At 42.4% G+C, this 18,644-nt stretch overlaps 1 protein-coding gene across 8 annotated transcripts in view; it reads left to right on the plus strand.

Annotated features, from left to right (window-relative positions):
• The window catches only part of FRY (FRY microtubule binding protein), a 441,627-nt gene that overhangs the window by 404,924 nt on the left and 18,059 nt on the right, over positions 1-18,644 (plus strand). For all 8 annotated transcript variants that reach the window (XM_053214058.1, XM_053214062.1, XM_027064642.2 and 5 more), the window contains 7 exons: positions 1,796-1,996; positions 2,549-2,710; positions 5,426-5,592; positions 7,079-7,268; positions 12,532-12,681; positions 13,797-13,895; positions 15,763-15,846. In XM_053214058.1, the coding sequence (XP_053070033.1) occupies positions 1,796-1,996; positions 2,549-2,710; positions 5,426-5,592; positions 7,079-7,268; positions 12,532-12,681; positions 13,797-13,895; positions 15,763-15,846 (1,053 nt within the window). The remainder of the gene's footprint in view (positions 1-1,795; positions 1,997-2,548; positions 2,711-5,425; positions 5,593-7,078; positions 7,269-12,531; positions 12,682-13,796; positions 13,896-15,762; positions 15,847-18,644) is intronic.

The raw sequence follows: 18,644 nt of genomic DNA on the forward strand, positions 1-18,644 counted from the left end.
GGGCGTCCATGTTTCTCTGCAAGCTCATGGTTCTGTCTCGGGCTCAGTGCCGGAGACTTCCAGAATTGTCATCCAAGATAGTTCATCCAGCCGATCCACTGATTGGATGCACAAGAATCGGTGCTAGGATTTGTTTTCTATTCATATTTTGTGTATTTCTCCCAGTAATCTGCACAGTCTTTTTTCTCTGTACTCTTATTCTTTCAATCTTTTTAACTTCTTCACACATTGTGATTTCTTTTTCTCTCCCGTATTCTTGCCTCTCCACATTTTTTATTTCATTTTTTCACTGAAACAGCTATTTTAAAATCCCAGCACAACAGTTAACCTTTTCCACTAGGAAAAAAAAAAATTACTTGGTGACAGTTTATCACAGCAGATACAGATAAAGGTATAGATACAGATAAGACAGCAGATATAGGTACAGAATATGGAAATCATATTCAACGTCTCCTTTTTATAACCAGACGGTTCTAAGAACAATCATAAACATCACGCATGGGGATCAATAATGATAATAATTTCTGTATCATATCCAGAATGTGCTCAGGATCATTACCTGTTGCCTTCCACCATGAATAGCCAAAACAGACTTTGGAAAAGCTAAGCATCTGTTCTGTGAGAGATCTATGAGAATGGCAAGGTGTGCTTCATTCAGATCCAGGAGAAATAGATCCTTAAACCAGAGGAAGATTAGTAAATTTAATGATCCTAATTTTAACAGTAATTTGCCTCTCTCATATTATACGGTTACGCTAGTCACTGAGCTCTCACCGGAAAAAGTTGTTTTATTTCAGTTGACCCATCAGACAGTGTTTCACATGACCAATAAATGAAAGGATTCTGGGCTAGATTTTGTTTAGATTCCCTGTTCGTGTAGGTTAAAACTCGCTTATCAGGGGGCTGCGTACTATTTCCCTTGCTTTATTCCTGTTTTAACACAGAGAAAAATAAAACCCCAGTTCCTTCCTAGGAAAAGATTTTGTGTGGACAAAGATACTTAAAATCAGATGGGTAGCAGAGCAAGTCTGAGATACAACTAGAAGCTTGAACACTTGGATTGCCACTTAGCACGGTTGTCAGTAAATTAAAAGGTACAAGTCAGCGATAGTGCTTGGGACCAAGTCAGTCATTTCAGGAAAGCAACTCATTTCCACGTTGGGACAATTACTTAAAGATGAGCCTAAAGCAAAAGTCAAGCCACACTGCTCTGGCCTCTGCGTAGTGCATGATCCGTCAGACTTCGCCCAGCTGCTCTCAGATGTTCTTTTAACTCTGCATTTGATCTGCAAAAACCGCTGTAGCAGGAACAGGCTGGAATGTTTACCTAATGAATGCTCTTCTACTTAATACCCAAGGGATGTGGAATGTGCTACAGCATAGCTCCTACTTTTTCTCCTTCTGAAAATAGTACTAAACGGGCCGGGGAGGGGGGCACACCTCTTTGGAGATTGTTTTAATATTAATGGTCTCTTTCTGACAGCTTTTTGGAAACGCAGGTCATTATAGGGTTTACCAAAGTCACAGTTTAAAAAATATAATACTACCCACCACGCCATGGAGAAGCGTTCAGTGCTTCTCCCTGCGAGTTAATACGCATCTAGGTGAAAACAGTATGCTTTCACTACCTTCCACATCATGTGAACAAATTGGTTGCTACCAAGGTAGACGAGAGCTTGAGAGTTCGTCATGAAAACATTTGTTTCTAAGCTATGATTATGACTTAACTGGATGTGTGAAGGTGTTAAGTGCAGGAAGATCCTGGCATAAAAACCAGCTGCTGGTATGATTTCAGGGTGAGAGTATGGACAATTTCAACTGGGGAGTGCGCAGGCGTTCTCTGGATAGCTTGGACAAGTGTGACAGGCAGCTTCTGGAGGAGAACCCACTTGCAGGAAGGTCTCCCAGCCTCAACAAAATGAACCGTGAGGATTCTGACGAGTCCTCCGAAGAGGAGGACCTCACAACCAGCCAGATCCTGGAGCATTCAGACCTAGTAAGTAGAAACCTTCCCACCATAGGAGACGGGAGACTATGTTCGTAACTGAAGCAGTAAGCATGGTTTCCAGTCGCTGCTAAAGAAACTTTCCACCGCTGCTAAACCCAAATCCGAAACGTCGGGTGGCGTCCAACCGATTGTAACGTGCCTCTTGCCTCTAGGTTGCCAACAGACACAACTACTGGGGCATTTGTTATAAGCCCTCGATGGCATAGAGTCTGTTCAGGCCTGGACTTTCCTCAAATAACTTTTATGAGGCTGGAACCTTTTTAAAAATTCCTGAGACATCTGAAGTCTTAGGCAGTCTAACAGTGAGACGTTTGGATGTGGTTATCTGCAGATACGAGTGTTCATGTTTTCCAGTTCTGGGCCATCGTTTGCTCTGCCAGCTGCCGTGTGTCAGTTCTAACGGTAGCGAAATACGTATGCTAAATGATACCCGTCAGCCAACAACCGGCTCGGGCAGTGGTTTGTACTCTTACGTAGAGAATAATTCGAGCTTTTAGAGAAACTTCACTCTGTCTTTTACCTGCTCCACTTTCTCAACAGATCATGACTCGTTCCCCTTCCGAGGAGACAAATCCCCTGGAATCGCTCGCCGCGGCCTGTGACATGACCCCTGCCGACCCTCATTCCTTTAGCACCAGAATGGCTAGCTTTGACGCGGCTCTGTCTGACATGAATAATCTGCAGATCTCTGAGGGCTCCAAGGTGAAGAGATTTGGGCAATTATGATGGCAATTTACTTAAAGAAAAAGTACCTCCAAATTGCTGAGAAATCTTGGGGGGCTATAAGTGGAGAGACTGCCTTTATCTTTTTCTTTCTTGCTTTTCTGAAATACTTGAGTTTGCGCACCTGAGCCTCTGTTTTGAAGCGGTTTCCCTCTCGCAAATGAGCAGCCACCTTCTTGTTGGCTGAAAGAGATTCAATCTGAGGTCCTTTTCAGACGGAACACTTGGCATTTCCCATACAGCAGGAACACTGCTGATTAATGGCAAAACAAATCGGCATATGTCTGAGATGGCTGTGACTTGGAAACTGCTGTTCTTTGTCATGACTTTTATAAAACAATATGCTAAGTGAGGAGTGGGCGTATGCATGTATTTGGGGAAATTTTTTCCTATGTAGGAACCAGCTATACAATCTGTGCATTGATTCCATTCTGGCCTTTTGGCATACTATTGGAATTTTCAGTGTTGATCACAATATTATGCCAGCTTTGCACAAAACCGTCCTAGCCAGACTGAGGAGAGAAGTAAGTAACGGATACAGTTTTCTTATTTAAAAGGTCAGGTCTTTAAAAAGCTAACAATGTACATTCCATTTAAAGTTGATTTTATCAAATTTCCCTACAATATCATCACCATAAAACTACCCACTCCCACACTGGGTTCACATAAGTGCCCACATTTATGCCCGTCAGTATAGAATTTTATTCTCTTATACTGGAAATACCAAAATAACTTCCTACTGCTGTTAAGAGAAAACTTCCTTCTCCTGAGTTTGGCAGTGCAAGTTTGAAGGAGAAAACTATAAAAGCAATTTTTAAGATATATAAAAGTATATTCTTTCTGATACTTCTAGTGGGAGAAACTATAATGCTGGCTGTTGTATGTTCTTTTATAGTGGACTTAAAATAGATTGAGACCGAGGGAAATCTATGTCCTTCAAACCAAGGACAACCACCCAAATTGCAATCACTTAAAAATATTGAAGATTAAAGAATGATTTCTAAGAGAGCCTCACTGCCAAAGGGGTATAGTCAAATTCTTAGAGTCAGTGGAGTCCTTTTTTAGCCAAAAAAAGGCCCAGAAAGGAAACTTGTCTGAGATTAAAATTCCAGAATCCTAAGATTAATAAATTTCATGAAAAGGGCACCCCAAAATAAATGTGAAGTTATTAGTGTTTGTTATTCCTCAGTCCTAGAATAGTCATTTTCTCCATTTTTTCTAGTCTGAATGGTAAATTACATAGATTTCTCCTAGAAAGCACTACCTAAGTGGTAATATATTTATGGACTCACACAGAAATCATCTAATTCTGTCAAGGAAAAGTTAAGTCTAATTTCTGAAAGGCTGTCTCTGTTTTCCCCCACGAGCTGGGTTTCTGCAGGGTGTAATACAGCCGTGATGTTAGAAAAAGAAAAGAAAGGAGATTTTTGTAAGAATTCAGCCCTCCCCTAATAGATTAAGTTTATGTGCACTAATAACCCAGACCAGTCACCGGCAGTCAGTCTCGTTGGCACCACCGTAGTTTTTAAAAAGCAGGAAAAAGCAGATACGGATAAGCCTCTGAAACTCTGCATTTATGAGCAATTCCTTCAAAGACATGAGATATCTTGTTTCCCTACCATATCTTTAAACACTCCTCTTAATTTCCCTATTAATCCTAGATTCAGAATACTAACTGGGTGGCCGGATAGCAACCTGTGATAATGCTCTAATTCATATATATTTCTCTTTCGCCTTGCTTTGTTTTGTTTTGTTTTGTTTTGTTTTGTTTTGTTTTGTTTTAAGAAAATGACTCACTGAACTGTGTGCGTGTGATGCCTTCTTTTCCTCTTCTGGTCTGTAACCCAGTTGCCTTCCTTCCTCTCATAAAGAACAGTCAGTTCTCCGGCTGACTCCCCCTGGCCCACATTCAAACCCAGCCTCTTTTTCCATTCTACTTGCTCTGTCTCTCTCCTGCCCCTCATTGATCCCAGTTCTGCCTGACCTAGAGCCCTTTCATTTCGCTGCTCAGTCTACATTTGACAGCGGGGTGAGAGGAGCCTCTTCCATCCATTGTCTCCAGGGGGTATCCCTAAGAGCACAGCATGTATGTAAATGGGTCTTAGAGGATTTCCAGTATGGAAAGACCTGTGAACGGGGCAGGCTCAGTGAACAACTATGGATCACTCATGCACCCTGCAGGTATTTCTTGAGCATTTACTCTACTGGTCCCTGGTGATTCTAAATTCCAGTTGCCATAGGTAAAGGAATTCTGTATCAGAGAATTCCCTCTGGATAGGCTTGCTTTGGAAGGTGAGGGTTGTACAGTGCAAAAAGCAAGTCCAATTGCTCTGATTATCTCCTTGATGTCAGGCAAGTCCCTTTCCCACACATGAGTTGTCTATAAAATGTGAGGGGTCTCTGTATTTAGCATTTATATCCCCCTGTAATTACGGGTCAAATGTGGCCATCTACTGAGAACCTCCTTGCAAACTATTGCGGACAAGAATGAAAAGAAGGTAAAGAATTAACAGGACTCCGGAGAATGCCCGAGTCCAGTTGTAGAAACTCACTGTATTGTAGCTGGGAAATAAGTGCCCCCAATTTCTATCACTCTCAGGATTTCTCACCTTTATTTTTTCCTTCAGTGGAATAGATTTTCCCAAACATGTTCTCACATGGTGGGGGGATCCTTCCCTCTTTTTCTTCTTCCAGGCTGAAGCTGTCCAGGAGGAGGAGGACACCGCCGTGCACGAGGACGATCTTTCCAGTTCTGTTAACGAACTCCCGGCAACTTTCGAATGCAGTGGTAGCTTTAGCCTGGATATCACTGAGGCAGAAGAAAAGGGCAGTCGAGCACTGGACCAGTTTACTCTTGCAAGGTAAAGAAGCCCCTGGTGGACACGAGCGGTGATGGTGTACCTGGCACTTTGCCTTGTATTCACTGTAGCTCAAGTGAGGTCACGTGGGCGCTACTGGGACTCCCTGATGAGGAGTCCAAATTGGCTTCTGACTCAGAGGGCTCTCGGCTGGTCAGAGCCGTGCAACCGAGTGTGGAACTGAAAAGGGTACTCATGCACAGGGACTCATAAAGCCATTGAGTAACGTAGAATAACACCGAGTAACATAAAGCCATGGCGTAACTCAAAAGCCAAAAAGGGGTCTGGGGACATGGTCCGGGTTTTGCACGCTTTGAAGATAAGCAAGACTGGCAAGCCTTGGAAATGAGGAGTTCTTTCCATTTCGAGTTTAAAGACAAGAACAAGCAGCTCTTTATAAGTTAAATACCTACTCTTTTTTAAGTGGGTGGCTTTCAGCCTAGTCACTGGTGTTTCTGAGACTAGTGAGCTGTAGTCAGAGAACACGAATGGACAAAAATAGAGAGGAATAGATAAAACACTAATGCAGCATCTAGAATAAATAACAAGTGATAAAGGCTACAGATTGGCTTCTGGAAAAGAAAGTCAGAATCCTAAAATCTCTCTTCTGAATGTGGACAAGAATGAAACAGGTTTGGATATGGCTGGACAGAGACCTTCTGTTATGGTGAGCAGTATCTGGTCTTTGAAGGGCAAGCTGATGGTGATAATACCCACAGAAGAATCTGACTTTTCACTTGTGTTTATTATCTTCCCTTTCCTCGTCCTTCTCAGCCTCTCTCACCCTGCATTTCTCTTCTTGAATTTTCCCTTTGTCCCTTCTCCCTCTCCTCCTGAGCATTCATGCATGTGCAGCCATTAATACTCTCCCCCACAAAGGAAAAGTTAAAAGATTCAAAATGTTTGTTATAATGGTTCATAATGGAAAATGAAAAGGATCAAAAGTGCCAAAGCATGGCAAGTAGTGTTTATGTGTCTGGGGAATGGCCACTGGGAGGGACAGTTGCTGGAGGCTCCAAGAGGTCAGGGGGAGCCTAGGTGTCTCAGTCGGTTAAGCATCTGGCTCTCGATTTCGGGTCAGGTCATGATCCCATGTTTCATGAGATGGAGCCCCGCATTGGGCTCTGTGCTGACAGCATGGAGCCTGCTTGGGATTCTCTCTCTCTCTCTCTCTCTCTCTCTCTCTGTCCCTCATCCCTCATGCACACTTGCACTCTCTCTGGCTCTCTCACTCGCTCTCTCTCAAATAAATGTGTAGAAAACTTAAAAAAAAGGAGGTCAGAAAGGGAGAAATCATAGAAATTCTAGAGAAGAAAGGTCTCTTTCCTCCAAGCAGAAGAGAACGTTGAAGGGCTGTGAAGGAGAGCTGAGTCCCTACAGCAACCTCAAAGGGAGGAGGGGACAGAACAGCTGACAGGGTTAGAATTTACACAGCCCGGTGAAGGATGAGGACGTCACTCCTTGACCAGGTTGTTTTCATCTTTCGCAGCTTTGGAGAAGGTGACAGGGGGGTCTCTCCCCCTCCCTCGCCCTTCTTCTCGGCCATCCTTGCTGCGTTTCAGCCCGCGGCCTGTGACGATGCAGAGGAAGCCTGGCGCAGCCACATCAACCAGCTCATGTGCGACTCAGATGGCTCCTGTGCTGTGTATACATTTCATGTGTTCTCCTCCTTGTTTAAGGTACGGTCCTCACTAGCAGTTCAGACGACTAGGTCTCTTAGGGGAGCCAGCTAGCTTCCGGTTTCAGAAGGGGTGCTTGTTTCATTCTGGGTTTGCATTATTGTCTCCTCCAGATACCCCCCAGTTGCCTGTGACTTCAGCCTTTCTTCTGTTTAACCGTAATCTGCTCAACCTTCTTAAACTGGTATCGCAAAGGCCTTGCCCCCAAATGATTGAGTCCACACGCTGTCCTGTTCGCTTTTGCCATGCTGGCTTGTCTTGATGTCGTGATCCCAGGCAACTGTGACATGATGTCAGAACCAGCGAGTGGTATCATCTGCCGAGCCTATCCTGCACTCTTCTTAGACCCCTTCTGTACCTCTCTTTTTTCTTTACTGTTCATGTTTATCTTTTTCTTGTGTTTTATCTCTTTCCCGGCATGAATTCCTTAAACATGTCAGCTGTAGCTATGAACACTTGCTTCTCCTCAGAGATGCTTCTGGACACATGAACAGTCATACTTTGCGTCTCCTGGGTGAGCCACAGCCTGGCGAGTCCAGATGGTGTCTTTGTGCAAATTGGAAACGGATGTCCCTTCCTCCAGAGCATTGCAGCACAGGGTGTGGCCAGCAGAGGGCAGGCTGGATCTCTATCCCTCTGCCAGGCACCTGTGGCATCTTCCACACAACTCAACATAGCAGCCTCTGTGTGGACACCTTCAGATTTCAGCTATTATCCCCAAACACACTTACAACATCTGAACCAAAGAGGTGGAGGGAACTTGACTTCTGATGGGTGATCGAAGGTTTATTTTTATGCCTGCCTGTCTGTTGGTGTGCAAATACCTGTCGGTTCCTCTGTGCATCTTGCTCTGAACTTTTGCTCTCTAAATTTCATCAAACGATTGGTGGAGGTGGGAGGGGCATCAATAGAAGAGAAAGATGGCCTGTTTTGAAGCAACCCCGAAGGTCTGCTGTCATCGCTGGAATTAACTAGCCCTGTGTGCTGTATTTGAGGCTGATCCTGTCTGGGAAAGTGGCATGGCTGGAAGTAATGCTTAGCCATGAAGATGAGGCTATGGGTGAAGATTTGTATGGTTACCATACAGTGTAGGAGAAAACTAGTTTTAAAAAGCCAGTGTGTATGGTAGGATTTTTTTTAATTTTTTTAAGCTTTATTTCTGAGAGAGAGAGACAGACAGACAGACAGAGCATGAGTGGTGGAGGAACAGAGAGAGAGGGAGACACAGAATCCGAAGCAGGCTCCAGGCTCTGAGCTGTCAGCACAGAGCCTGTCACGGGGCTTGAACTCACGAACCATGAGGTCATGACCTGTGCCCTACTTGGACATTTAACCGACTGAGCCCCCCAGGTGCCCCCCCTTTTTTATTTTTTTTAAGCTTTATTTCTGAGGGGGGGGGTACTATTTTTTTAATGTCTAGAAAATAGTGAAGATTATACACTAGCATTTCACTGTGGTTTACTCAGGGTGATGAGATTATGGGTGTATTTCTCCCTGCTTCTTTTTACTTTCTTTAGAGCTCCTGTTTTCCACTAATGAAAATGCCTTTCTTTCAGCATTTTTTCTAAACTTGTATTTGATCACTCACAAAGCAGAATTGCCACTAATAATGCAGGGGAAATGTGAAAAGGGACTTACGTAGTAGTTCCAACTTTCGGTAGACGTGAGTAATGGGGGAGTGACCAGCCAGACAAGGTAGAACCCTCTTACACTGTCTTATAGGTTGAGCTCTATAGAGTAGATCATGAAAGAGGGACAGTCACTTGGCTGGACTGAGGGATGGGCCCACTAATCACCTTCAGAAAGAGCCATGGCAGAAGGGAAAGGCAGGAAAATAAGGAATTCTATTAAAAGTGCAAAATGAACCACATCTTCTTTATCCATGTGGTTTATACATACAATGGAATACTACTTGGCACTGAGAAAGAATGAAATTCTGCCATTTGCAGCAACGTGGATGGAACTGGAAGGTATGATGCTGAGTGAAATAAGTCAGTCAGAGAAGGACAGATACCATGTGTTTTCACTCCTATGTGGATCTTGAGAAACTTAACAGAAGACCATGGGGGGGAAGGGAAGGGGAAAAAATAGTTACAAAAAGAGAGGGAGGGAGGAAAACCATAAGAGACTCTTAAACACAGAGAATAAATAAATAAATAAATAAATAAATAAATAAAATAAAATTTTAAAAAAGAGAACAAACTGAGGGTTGATGGGGGAGAGGAGAAGAATGGGTGCTGGGCATTGAGGAGGGCACTTGTTGGGATGAGCACTGGGTGAGGTATGTAAGCGAGGAACCATGGGAATCCATCCCAAAAACCCAGAGCACACTTTACACACCGTATGTTAGACAATTTGACAATAAATTATATTTAAAAAATAAAATAAAATTAACTTAAAAATAAATTTATAAACAAAGGACTATCTGCCTCAAAGATTTCAAATTCAGGAAGCCACTATTTACTATTTGATTAGTATAAAAAGTAAAGTCTGTTTTTGAGCCTGGTGGCCCTTCTTATGACCCATTTTTGGAGAATTACATACCAATAGTACTAACAGCTACACTTTCTCATTTTGAGTGTTATTGTGCTGCTCTCTCCCCAGTTTTCAGTTTCCTTTTAGTGAAGTCTTTTAGAAAGCTGCCTGGACAAAACGAGGGTTGTGTCTGAGATTAACCGGGAGCTGGAGGGGCTGTTAGGCTTAAGACAGAAAAAACAGGCTGCTGAGAGATAGGAATTCCAGAAACACTCTAACACTGAGCTGATTGAAATTCTAACACAAACTATGAGAAAGTTACCATTTGAGGTAAGTTTACTTGTTAAGGATTTAGAAGCAAAGTAGTTTATTTTTTATATTGTTCTAAAGTCTGTTTTAAAATAATGGTTACTGGGTAATAATTTATGTTTGGCTGTTGTAGTCATTTTTTCTCATTATAGTCACTAGCTATTTATGCCCCATTTCCTAGTCACGAACAATACTTTTCCCGCTGCCCAGCAAGGCCATTTCCTCTTGGCCCTCTACTGTACTCTCAGTTACACGCAGACCCCTGATTGGAGCTCGCTTCAGCAAATGAAGCCTTCCCTTCCTTCTTTCTCCCTCCCCATCACCTGGGGTCCCAAGCACATCGTGGTTACATCTGTCACGCTTGTCACATTCTATCAGAATTCCTTATTGTCTGTCTCCCACAGAGTGGGCGAGTAATGGTGTCTGATTTTGATTTCCCAGCAGCTGGCACCATTGCTAACACACAATAGGTGCTCAGTAAATGTAAGAAGCATGAATAGGAATCTTTTTTTAGTGGAAATCTTAAACAGATGGTTTCTGATTTCATACCAGTAGACCAGAAGGTTGAAACACAAGCTGGGAGGTGGGGTGGGCCCTTGGCTTGAGGGGCACTTTGAGGTTTGGACTTTATTTTTCCATCCATGCATTAGGTAAATCCCTATGGACCTTATCTGCAATAATAGTCATACAAATGTGTACCTCTTTTTTGAGTTTTTGATATACATTTAGCCTTAAGAACTTTCTCAACTATCATCAAATGCTATGTGATTGAGAACAATACTAATAACACAACAGGTATTAAATAAAATATGCTGGGAATGAAATACATTTTGGACATGCCATCTACGAAGCTGTTGGCCAGTCCTCATCATGTCTGTTTACTCTTTTCCAGCATTTTCCTATGAGTCTGAAGGCCACATTTCCCTGTATTTAGTTGGATTTGGGAGGGGATAGAGAGGAGGTAATTGCCAAAATAATTTGGTTTTAAAAACAAGGAATTGATTCCTAATGGTCCAGCGTGGACATCTTCCCAAGTGTCTCAGTCACTATACATCCTTCCTGCCACCCCTGTGTTAATGTCATCATTGTGTCACACAGTGCCACCAAATTATACAATGTGTGTATATGGAAGTTAGGTGAGGACACGACTGAGTGTCTATCCCCTAAATACCACCTGCCTTTATAAGAGGCTCTAAAGCTCCCTGACAGATAGGTTCACAGACCTCACCTTATCCTTAGGTAAAATGGAAAGAACCCCAAACTCTTTGGGGACCTGAGTCCTACTCCCAGCTCTGCCATTCAACTAGATGTGTGATGCTACACGTGGCACTTGTCCTTCGTCTCTGCTCTGACGTTCAGTCGGGTTTTTTAGTTTTTCTAACTGCACATAAAACTAAGTCAAATATGTATGCTACACATTATACCAAGGTTCTCATATATGTTAAATAAAAAATAATGAATATGCAGCATGGTTGGCACTTTTCTAATGTAAATCATAAAGAACCAGCCTGCTGTTGTTGTAGGGACGTTCTACTTTGCTCACAACAGGGCAGAGAGGATTTCTCCCGGACTAGATTCCACAACTCAAAAGGCATGACATCTCTTTGAGTTTGAAAGCCAGTGCCTAGGACTGAAGTTATTTTTTGGTTCAACATTGTGTTCTTTTTGTTAAAGATACTGTGTGTTGGAAGTTTGGGGGCTAAACAATGTTCCCATTTTGTCACCGACACAGGCACAGTGAATCAGATTCTTCCTGATTCCAGTTGTGCCTCAGGCTGTACAGGAGGACCTACCTCCTAGGAAGTACCATAGATTTGTGGAAGGAATGTGAGCGCTGGGGTCAGGCTCACCCTTCCTCTGTCACTTACTGACTGTATGACCTTAGGCAAGTCGTGTCTTAACCTGGACTTCCTCGCCTGATTGTGAGGGTTAATGAGCCAGTGTATGCAACCCTGTAAGACACGGTTATGGACATCTTGCCAGACACACCCTCAGAGGGAGATACTATTCCGGACCCATGTAGCATTTACTTTCATTTGCCAGAGGTTCAAATGGCACTGTTTTGGTGCTCTCTCTCAAGAAGCTGTGATCTCGGGGAACAGGAAAGGGTTACATCGCATGGCCCTTTCTGTCTTGCGCACGTTGACGTAACCTCAGGAACTTCTCGCTGATCTGACAGACAAGCGAGGTGGACTCAAACTGCTGACCAGCTCTGACCATCAGCAAAAAGAAGAGCGCAATTTATTTAAAAGATTATGTAAACATCACCCTCTCGGAAACACTTTAAGAAGAAACTTTGCCCACACTGGGTGATCACCTACTTGACTTGAGACCAACACTCACTCTACTCCCCATCTCCCCCGCTTCTACCTGAGGACCTGTGCTCATTTGACGTTTTCATAAAGATTTAAAAGTAGTTTTTTGCTGGTATATAAGTTAAAACTTGGCTTTTATAAATGGTCATTGTTTTGCCTTTCAGAATATTCAGAAAAGGTTCTGCTTCCTAACCTGTGATGCTGCCAGTTACCTTGGAGACAATCTGCGGGGAATCGGGTCCAAGTTTGTCAGCTCTTCTCAGATGCTCACCTCCTGCTCTGAATGCCCTACACTCTTTGTGGACGCTGAGACTGTGAGTACCCAGTCCTGCTGTGGTGGCAAATGGCGGGCCCAGCTTAGGGTGTGAAACATATAGGAGGCGTGCTAGTGTTGTGGTTTGTTTGAAAGACACTCAGTGTTTGTGAGCAGCACCATGTTGTGACACGACCCCCAAAGGCCGGAGTCTGCATGGTAATGACTCTACATTGCCAGCCAAGGCCAAGTCATTTCAGGGAATTGGGAGAAAAATCCACGTTGGTGCTCCCTCCGTGTCCTTGGCACCTGTCTCCAGTATCTCTGGATTTGACCGCTGTGAACGTGATGAGCTAACCCCCAGAGCTGACCTAGCCCATCCCCACAATGCCAAGTTGTCCAGCCAGATGGGTCTCCAGAGGCAACATGTCCTCATTTTCCTTACTCCCAAGTGTCAAGTGGAGAGAGATTGCCCCCTGGAGGGATTCATCCAGCCCAAACTGCAAGTGATGAAGTTGAGGGTTAAGTAAAGCATCCTCTGGCTGACTGCTAAATCATGACTTTACATATAAGTCTAAGCCTGCACGAGTGGTGAGCTCTTTGGGGTGTGTGTCACCTTTCTGTATATCCTCCATGCCATCTCACACTGATGCTGAGTAATGAACTAATAAGGTTTAGAACCAATGAGGATGTGCTTTGATTTCAAAAGTCTCTGAAGAATTAGTCTCTCCAAGGACTCAGTGGTCGGAATACAATAGGAGAAATCATTCTATCTTAAATGATTTAAAGCAAAGATTAACTATAAAATCAGTTCAAAAGTCTATTTGGAGATGTGTCTTCCCACTACTTGGAGTATTGCTGGACGAAGATATCAGAGTTTGTGCATCAAATGAGTACATCTTAATGTGGGCTCCTACGGAATACGTGGTAAGGCTTGAGTGTCTATACTGATGTGGAGAAAACCGGATATTTTTGTAGATTTGCATTAGCGAGCCAGTATTCAATTACAATTGCAGCTGATAGTGGAACAGAATTACACAGCTTACTAAAAATGGACCCACTGGTCCCTACTTTACATTATTTCTAAATATATTTCTCTTTTGTATCTGACACAGCCATGCCTGTGTCTAGTTATCTCTCTAGTTGTGTTAATACAAATTATTTTCCTGCCTTCAGCTCCTTTCTTGTGGACTTCTGGACAAGCTCAAGTTCAGTGTTTTAGAACTGCAAGAATATTTGGACACCTACAACAACAGAAAAGAGGCCACTCTCTCGGTAAGCTTTTGTGTCTCTGTGCATATGCTTTCAGTTAAAATCCAATGAACCCACTTATGGGCCCTGGGAAGGTGTTGTGATTAATATAGGATAGGATCTTTGGGAGAAGAAAACGTCATCCATTCCTCTGTTAGCAAGACTACAATTCCAATTTAATACTGGTAGAACTGTTAACAGTATGTATTATGCAAAAATGATACTACAAAAGAGAAATTATCAGCTTTCATTTTAGCTCCATAATTTCCCTACTTGGAAACGGAAACATAGGTATCTGCTCGATGTCTCCTTGTCAATGTGATTAACTTTTCTCCAAGATGTAAAATTGTTAATTACTTCCTCCCAGTGTTTGCCTCTCCTGAAACTCACTGGGGTAGATCTCTGCTCTCCCCTCCTCTTAACTGCTCTTGGTAGCTGTCTCTCCCTGACTCCATTGCTTCTCTTGGCCTCAACTCCAGCTCTTTACTCTTTCCTTCACTGATCTAGACCGTAAAATGTTAGGAACAGAAGTGATCCAGAAACCTCCATCAGACATGCGGACCCCCTGATTTCTGACAAGCAATTGTGTGTAATGACTGTGGGACGCTTCTTATAATATGCCAGGCACAACGGGAAAGGCATGGATTTTGAAATCAGATGGACGTGGGTTCAAATCACAGATCAGCTACTTAAGGGTTAGTGACCTGGGATAAATTACTTACCTCCTCATCTCAGATTCATCATCTGTAAGACAGTGATAACAATTAATATGCAGAATTGTTGTAAGGGTATAACAATCGTAATAGTTGTAGCACCTGTCATCTCCTGAGTCCCTTCTATGTGTCCAACTACCTGATAAGAGTTAAATTTCTTAAATTAAATCATGTAATACTCATAACTACCCTGGGAGTTGCTATGATTATCCTCAGTAGCTCAGAGGTAGAAAATCGGTTTTGAAAATCCAGGTCTATGGGATTCCAAAGTCCATGCCCTCAAACACAACACAATGTTTATTGCCTTTTAAATAGAAATAACGTATGTAAACTGCCTAGCACAGTGCCTCATACATAGAAGATATTCATCACAAAGTTACTTGTTTTATGTTTGTTGCTCTTGTTATTAATCTTTTCATGATCTGTCCAAGGGCAAGAGTTCTAACGCTCTGCAATAACAATTCCCATTGTCTTTTACTCCTGTGGCTCCTTAATGGTCATTGTTTCCCATTTTCTCCATCATCAGTTAATAATAGTAATCCTTCCATCCTTCTTGGTGAACAAACCAATCTTTTGATGTCAGATGCAAGTTTCAATTCTTCAGTCCTTATTGTTTTGTGTCCAGAGGTTCCTTCTCACATCTGTATTGGTTACCATCCCAGGTACTTAAGGCTGGTAGCATCTCTAAATAGCTGAGCTATTATTATAATAGCCTTTCTTACATTGAAGCAGACCTGCCCCCAGAGAAGCCACCCAACGTAACAGAGAGGTAGGTGGGTCATGAGTCAGGTTTCATGGTCCAGTACCACCCATCCTGTGAGGAAGTATTGGTTTTTATCTCCAAATCTCAATCATATGAAAGGTTTCTAACTGTATATGATTTTTTCAAAATGATACACAAACTAGGAGTGGTCCGATGAAACCACTCTCCAGGAATGATGTACCACAATGTTCAAATTATATTTTTAAGTGAGCTCACTGAACCCATATGAACAGATATTTTAATCTCAAATAGTTCATCTTCAACCATAAAAAAATACTTTCAAAAAGTTATTGCAGCAAAATTTTATTTTACCATGATTAGAAGCTTAGTTGATTTTCCCTGTCGGGAGTGATGACAAAAATGTTTCCAGGGCATCACTGATTTTACCTCTGTCTGCATCTCTTTCTAACAACAGTGGCTCGCAAATTGTAAGGCAACATTTGCAGGAGGATCAAGAGATGGAGTAATTACCTGTCAACCAGGGGACTCGGAAGAAAAGGTAATAAAAACCTGTTAGAATTTATCTTTTCCATGCTCTGACACCCTGCGTTGATCTTGACCCACCCAAGAAGCGTAGAGCACAAGAAAGGAAGATGCACAATGGGGTCATCCCATACATTCACAAGAAGCCAGTAGTGTAAGACACAATGATGTTCAAGCCAAGCATGACTGTGTGTTGATGAGATTTGTGGGGGGAGTCTTCTTTTTGGAAAAGCAGAGGTATAAAAGTGATCTTTTTGCTGGACATCATTTAACTATACTAATAATTTCCTAATAAATCTGTTCATTTAGAATATAAAACAAAATTTCATTCGTTCTTCACTGAATCGCTCAGTTTCTTCAGGGAAGGAAGTCTTTGTTGACCTTTCAGCCATCACTCTAAAACAGATGGTTTTTTCTCATTTAGAGTTGCTTTAAGTAACACACCTCAGACCAGCTGGCTTGTAAATGTATGCTGTATTGTCAAAGAAATGGGTCGGAAGATTATGAATGGATTAAAATCATTCATTCTGCAGTTATGTACTAAGTGCCTCCTATGGGGTCCATATGGTGGATACAGTAATGAACAACAGACAAGCCTGTGCCCTTGTGGAGCCTCCGATCTTGTCAGGGAGACAGACAGGAATCAAAAACTCATCTAGGTGCAAACGGCAATAACTGCTATTAAGGAAAGAACTGTAAGCCATGGAAAGGAATCTGATCAAATGGGGAGAGTAGTTCTGAGAAAACTTCTCTATGAAAGTGTCATCTAAGTGAAGATCTCAAATATGAGCTAGAGATAGTCAAGTAAAGGGGAATGTGTAGAGAGCCTGTGCAAAGGCCCTGAGGCAGGAAGGGACCTGGCTCTTTGCAAGAACTGAAGAGAGTCTGGCTACAAGTGCAGAAAGCGACTTGGAGAAAAGTTTGAGAAGAGTCTGGAGAAGCTGGCAGAAACCAGACTGTGCAGGGCTTGGGTGTTTATCTTAACAGCAATGGCAGGCAATTGAAACGTGGTTATGAGTAGATTCAGGCTCTCACACTGTACTGTGGAAACAGACTGAAGTGCTCAAGAGTGGATTAGGGAAATCAAGTGAGGAGGCTACCTTCCAGTCAGGCAGAGGTGCTACCCTAGAATGACATCATCACTACTGGAGAAGCATTTTGGATTGTGCACCCTTCAGAGGATGAGAAACCATCTTCCTGTGTTACAAACAGTGCTAGACTGAAGTGTAAAAACAAAAAAAAAAATTGAGGAGTAAAAATTTTCCATAGAATATCAGTGGATCAATTTCAGTTTGGTAGTTATTCAACAAGTTTGCGGTCTTGTCATGGGGAGTTCTTAGGCGAGCCCCTTGCTAAGTGTTAGTGAAGAGGTGAGAGATGGAACAAGCAAACTACAAGACTGAGAAATATCTAGAAAGGGTTTTGAAGGGTGGGTTGCATTTCCACATCGCTGCCCTCCTCGAGGACACATTTATATTTCACATTGTGTCTTCCAGAAAACTTTCGTATCCTTGAAGTCATTGATCTTCCTGGGCATGGCAGGCAGGGCAGGTGGTACCAGCCCCATTCTATAGATGAGGAAACCAAGCTGGACTTGTCCAAGGCTTCACCGTTAATAAGCAATGGGCAAAAACATGGCCTGGCCACAATGTCTGGAAATGGGCAAATGTATACAACAAATGGTTTATCTATATTACATTTTTAAAATACGGGTTTGATGACATCATGTGAGATGTCTACCCTGAGCAATGCAGAGTTGAATGTGCAGTTCAAAATACAACAAACTCTAGCCTTTTCCATCAGTGCCTTTGTATGCAGCTGTGATGCGCTGCCTCGAAGGACTGTAACTCGGATTTTCACCAAATAACCTGTGTCATGAGCATACCCCAGAAGCTATATGTTAAAATACATTATATGATATATATTGCCTATGTTACAGATTTTTTAGCCATCCAGTGGCACCCATGCCTTCTGATTCCAGGCCCAATCCTCCCTCCACTATACTCTGCTGTTAAAATAAATTCAGCCCTGGGGCACCCGGGTGGCTCAGTCAGTTAAGTGTCCGATTCTTGATTTCAGCTCAGGTTATGATCTCACGGTTCGTGAGACAAAGCCCTACATGGGGCTCTACACTCACAGCATGGAGCCTGCTTGGGATTCTCTCTCTCCCTCTCTCTCTGGCCCTCCCACACTCGTGCTTTCTCTTTGTCTCTCAAATAAACATTAATCCAGTCCAGAGATAAGTTACCAGGTTATGACTTATGGTTAGCAAAAACCTAGTCCCGTTCAAGATATAGTTTGTATAGAATATAAACACAGTTATCTAAACATTTACCCTCAATCATGTAATTGTTACCTTCTCTATAATCAAATCTCAATCAGGAAAATGTATTAATACACTGCAGATTTTTTACAAACAAGGGTTAAAAAAAATATTTGTTCATTTGTTTACGGCTTCCTGGTTAAGTCTAAAAACATAGGACTTCTGGTTAAATTATCCTATTTCCCAAACATTCCAGTTTTCAAACGTGTGTTTCTGTTGAACTTGTAGTTTATTTCTGTTATTTTGTTCAGTTGCTCCTTCCCCACACCCCATTTTTTCTCACATCCCTCAAAGGGAGATTTCTGTTGTTTTTGCATAGTCTTCTTCCTTCTTGCCCATTTATTCTTTTTCATTTCCTCTTCATCCAACTCTTTCTGTGCTTCTGTATTGTAGTCCTTGTTTCCTCCTTTCCCTTTTCTTGTTTTTAGACTTCATTTCTTCATTCCTGTATTTATTTGTGGCAACTCTGTTAGTATTATAATAAGGCTTGA

The sequence above is a fragment of the Acinonyx jubatus genome, chromosome A1 (genome assembly GCF_027475565.1).
Source record: "Acinonyx jubatus isolate Ajub_Pintada_27869175 chromosome A1, VMU_Ajub_asm_v1.0, whole genome shotgun sequence".
NCBI classification, from domain to species: domain Eukaryota; kingdom Metazoa; phylum Chordata; class Mammalia; order Carnivora; family Felidae; genus Acinonyx; species Acinonyx jubatus.